At 35.7% G+C, this 4,942-nt stretch overlaps 1 protein-coding gene across 2 annotated transcripts; it reads left to right on the top strand.

Moving 5' to 3' along the window:
- The first annotated feature begins 410 nt into the window (after window positions 1-410).
- LOC108331233 (uncharacterized calcium-binding protein At1g02270) lies at window positions 411-4,472 on the top strand. 2 transcript variants are annotated; one of them, XM_017565880.2, is made up of 10 exons: window positions 411-771; window positions 872-976; window positions 1,108-1,213; window positions 1,983-2,203; window positions 2,307-2,383; window positions 2,468-2,576; window positions 2,663-2,788; window positions 3,248-3,355; window positions 3,451-3,558; window positions 3,774-4,472. In XM_017565880.2, the coding sequence occupies exons 1-10, from the start codon at window positions 610-612 to the stop codon at window positions 4,014-4,016; spliced, it is 1,365 nt and encodes a 454-aa protein (XP_017421369.1). In that variant the 5' UTR covers window positions 411-609; the 3' UTR covers window positions 4,017-4,472. The 2 variants fall into 2 exon arrangements, with proteins under 2 accessions (XP_017421369.1, XP_052732628.1); XM_052876668.1 differs by having other exon boundaries at window positions 3,777-4,472.
- The last annotated feature ends 470 nt before the right edge of the window (window positions 4,473-4,942 follow it).

Consider the following 4,942-nt stretch of genomic DNA (forward strand, 5'->3'; position numbering starts at 1 on the left):
CAATATTCTACCTGGCGAAATTGAATGTATAATGCATCATTTGCCTGCCTTTTGTTATTATTGCCTACAATATTAATGTATTTTGAATATTCTACAAATATGTATTTTGTTAAAAGTATTTAGTTTAACAGGAAGGGATTAAAATGACGTCAATAAAAAACTAAATTGACAGATAGATTGTTAGTTTATTATTTGATTATAGTTTGTGTGTGGGTCACATTTTTGAATTGTTGAACTCAAATATAGTGTTAGATGTTTGGAAAACGAATGAATCGCATGATAAACGTGATACGGTAAAATACTCGTTGCGATTGAGTTGGATTGCGTTGGCAGTTAAAATGGGGTGGGAAATTATAAAATCCCTATTTAATAGACATAAAATCCCAACGTTTTCTATTATCGAACATTTTCTCAATTCTTTTTTTTTTCAAACGTCCATCATCATCATCATCACCGTCGTCGGCATCATCGGCATCATCGTCTTTCGTAATCAAACCACTTCAATTGCGGTTGACATTTTCATCATCGTCATCGGTAACATAGGAAAATAAGAAGAAAGGCATCTTCAGGGGCAGGAAGCAGCATTGGTGGATTGGGTTTGGACGTAGAATGAGAACGGATAGGTGGGCTAAGAGCATGGGAAAGATTTCAAGGTTTGGGGGTTTCGCAGTTGCTTCTTCTAAGGAAAACCAACAACAACAACAACATCCTACTATTACCTGCACCACTTTTAACATTCTCGCTCCCATTTACAAGCGCATCAACCATGAGGTTCTTGTATTTTTAACATTCTTAATGATGGCAACAATATTAATCAATCACCGTTTTAAAAGGGTAATCTCAATTTTCAATTTTTTTTCCATGGAAGCAGGATCCGAGTTGCCGCGAGAGCGACTACAGAGCGTATTGGTTGGCGAGGAATCACCGGATATTGGACTGGTTGTTGAATGAGATGTCTTCAATTATCTGTCTTCAGGTTTGTGTCGTCTAAAACTAAAATTCATTGCTGGGAGACGTATTATTATTATTATTATTATTATTATTATTATTATTATTATTCTGTAATGGGTCGAAAAGCTAATAATTTCGTGGGTTTTGCTTTCGCAGGAATTTTGGGTTGGAAACGATGAACTTGTTAATTTATATGAGAAGAGACTTGGGGACGCTGGTTACGTGAGTTTCAAGCTTGGAAGGACAAACAACCGTGGGGACGGTATGATAATATATAATGCACGTTGTCCCTCAATTCCTATGAACTCTATTTGGATTTATTGCTATCGGTTTTGTCGGAATTTTTTCGTCTTCTTTATTTGCAATTACATGTTGTTTGCTGAATTTAAATGGGTAGTTACTTCTGTTTTCAATGGGACTTTGAGTTAACAATCCAATGTTGTTGTTGAAATATTAATTAATACTCTTCCGTTTCATTTAAGGTAATCTGCATGCCTTTATTCTTCAGAATATTATTGGAAAAAAATACATTGTTGATACTTTTAAGTGTCAGATAAATATTCCAAAAGTATCAAAACAAAATGACACTGAAGGTGTATTTTTAGATTCTTCTTAGGCTGAAATTTGTGTTGACATTGTGTTTTCTCTTCGAGAATATTAATGAGCGTATTCAGTATATATGAAGAAGGATAGAAACAAACTTTTGGTTGTCATGTGAAAATTCAACTCAGAGAAGCGACTCCTCCCATTTGGGATCAGATAATAATTTGTTCGAATTTTGCAAACGGGAATACCACAGAGAGTGTTTATCTAGAAAGGGAACAAACAACTAAAATTCTTTTCTAAGGAAAAATATGTGCTGTTTTTAATTTTCTTCTGAATACAAGTTTCGTTTTGTTAAGTACTAATACGGCTTTCATAATCACGTTATCTTCAATGTGCCTAGTTTTGTTCCTCCATCATTGCCACTTGTACCTTTTTACAAACTACGAAGTACAAATTCTGATATAATTTTCTCCGGGGGTCTGCAGGTCTTCTAATAGCAGTGCAAAAGGATTACTTTAATATTCTTAATTACAAGGAGTTACACTTCAATGACTTTGGGGATCGTGTGGCTCAGTTGTTACATGTTGAACTAGCTTCTTCGTTTTCACAATGGCGAAACAGTAATATTAGGCAGGAGATTTTGATTGTTAACACTCACCTGCTATTTCCCCACGATTCAACTCTATCCCTTGTACGACTGCAGCAGGTATCTAAGCATATCAATGTGACATCTAATTTAAATCACAAACCAAATATCAAGCTTGGTGTCTCGCTTAGACTTACACACTTTATTATTTTCTTTTCTGCAGGTTTACAAGATTCTTCAATACGTAGAATCTTATCAGAATGATTTTCAACTCAAGCCAATGCCAATCATGCTCTGCGGGTAAATTGGAAATGGATTCCCGTGTACTTTTTTTTTTGTTGAATAGACTTGAATCATGGTTTTATTTACTGCTTTTTATCTCAGTGACTGGAATGGAAGCAAACGTGGGCATGTCTACAAGTTCCTGAGGTCTCAGGGCTTTGTATCATCTTATGATACAGCACATCATTACACTGATGCAGACGCGGACAAGGTCATAATTTACCACTGTCTAGTGTTTTTTTTCTTTTGCATAATGTGCCAACAGCCATTCACTTACATTTATTTAACATTGTGCAGTGGGTTAGCCACCGCAATCATAGGGGAAATATATGTGCTGTTGATTTTATTTGGCTCCTAAATCCTGACAAATATCGAAAACTACTAAAAGCAAGTTGGAGTGAAGCAGTGTTCGGTATGTTCAAGGTAAATCATAAAATATTATGACCGGAATGTAGGATGACGGGTGTTCCCTGTAAGATTTAAACATTATTTTCTTTTAGCAAAACTAGAGTTGGTCACTTAGTTAGGCAAAACATTCAGTATATTGGCAAGGATTCTGATTAGTTATACTCTCCTAAACGTTAATACATCTAATTGGTGTATTAGTTAAACTTGATAAAAGATTGTGCCAGGTATAGACGTCGATTACTACTATAATATTGTGGAACAGAGAGAGAAATGAGGTAGAGTTTGTTGTAGAGAATCTGTATTGCTTATAACACGTTGTCAGGGAGGAAAGTATTACTGTTAGTGTGATGATGTGTTTTCTATAGCTCCATTTCAGTGCAATTTTGCTTATCAAGTCAAAGCTAACACCTCTCCTTTGGGCTTTTTCTTTCGTGAAACAGAATTGTCATTGACGATAAATTTCTACTTTTTCAGTATCTGGTACGGAGAGCTTCATTGACTGAGAGTGATGCATTTGCCTTTCTAAAGGCTGATAATGAAGATTGTATTACCTATTCAGGTTTCTGTGAAGCACTTAAACAGGTATGTTGCTAAGCACTGTAAAATTTCAGTCAATGCTGGTCTCGCCTGAGAAATATAATAATCCTGATGGTTGCGGGTTTCTTCATTCCATGCAGCTCAGTTTAACTGGTCATTGTCATGGATTAAATGACGAAGAGATCAAGGACTTGTGGCTCCAAGCAGACGTAAATGGAAATGGTGTTCTTGATTATAAAGAATTCCTGGTAAAGTAATCGATACTGAAATTAGATCTTGAGATAAATATACCACTTGTTGTAAGAAATAGTCCGTATGATGAAATTGACAATTCTGATTTGTTTGTCTTCACCTAGGGAGATAAAGTTCTTTTGTTATCATTGTAGAGTAGGTGATGGAATTTCCTTTTATTATTTATATAATCCTTTCTTCCTTGTTTGGTGATACGATTCGGATGATGCAGCAGCAGATCTGGAATTCAACAGCTCCAGAAGAGAGCGATGATAACAAAATTGGGGAGGAGCAGGATGACGTTGTAGATGATTCACAGGATCAAACAATTGGTTTCTGTGTAAAAAATGCAGTTCTGTTTCCTCCAGAGGTAGAGAAAGGTAGATGGCCTGAAGACTACTCACTTTCTGATCATGCACGGCTCACTGTAGTGTTCTCGCCAATAAGAATGCCATGCTCCCAGTTGATTTGCTAACAATATGCTCCATTGTGGCCATTCTTGCTAATGGTTTTGGAATTACAGACATGACATATAAAGGAATGGGCGAAGCAGTGGAACGAGTAAGGAAAGATTCAAAAGTTCTTTTCTGGGGAGATTTTATAGAGCCCTGTGTTGTGACGCTGCACCATCATTAGCCAGAAAGTGCTCTCACTCCTTGACAAGGCAAGCAAAAGCATGCTAATGATCAAGTACCACTAAAGTACCATCTCTGGCATTGCTCGTGACCTTTGCAGTGAGTAACACTCATCACCCACTTTGTTTTCCCCATTTATTCTTCTCCGGCGAAAGATTACAGGCCAAAAGGAAGAAAAACAAAAACGATCTGTATAATAGTTCTGTATAGGTCCTAGGTCCTTTTTTGTAGTTTGGTCAGACACATTGTAACATTTTTTCCCTTGATAGAGTTGCGATAAATTCAAATTGTACAGTTTGATAAATTAGTTTCACACTTTCACTTGTAAGATCTTAAGTCCCTTCCCCTCCTAAGAACGTAAATTCTTTGAAATTTATTAGTTTGGAAAAATTCTGAAAATTTTTTGCAATCCCTCCACCTCTTAAAACAGACTTAGATTTGCGTATTAAGCAAACATGGTTAATCATTTACATAGCCACTACTACTTCATAATAAAAATGAAAACTAGAAAAATGGTGAGTTCTAAACTGGATTTTGCCTTAAAAAATTGTTATTTTCAAAAGTTTTGCAAAATCTTTGATTTTCTTGAAATCAATAAAACAAGTATAATGAATCAACAATAAAAGAGAAAATGATAGAGAAAGATTAACTCGAGCAATTTATACTAGTTTGGTCAAGTCTACATATAGTCTTCCTTCAACAACCTGAGTTGAAGGGATTTTACTATAATGATAGAGTTACAAGAATACAAAGATATCGCCTCTCA

The sequence above is a fragment of the Vigna angularis genome, chromosome 4, assembly GCF_016808095.1.
Source record: "Vigna angularis cultivar LongXiaoDou No.4 chromosome 4, ASM1680809v1, whole genome shotgun sequence".
In the NCBI taxonomy this organism is placed as follows: Eukaryota; Viridiplantae; Streptophyta; class Magnoliopsida; order Fabales; family Fabaceae; genus Vigna; species Vigna angularis.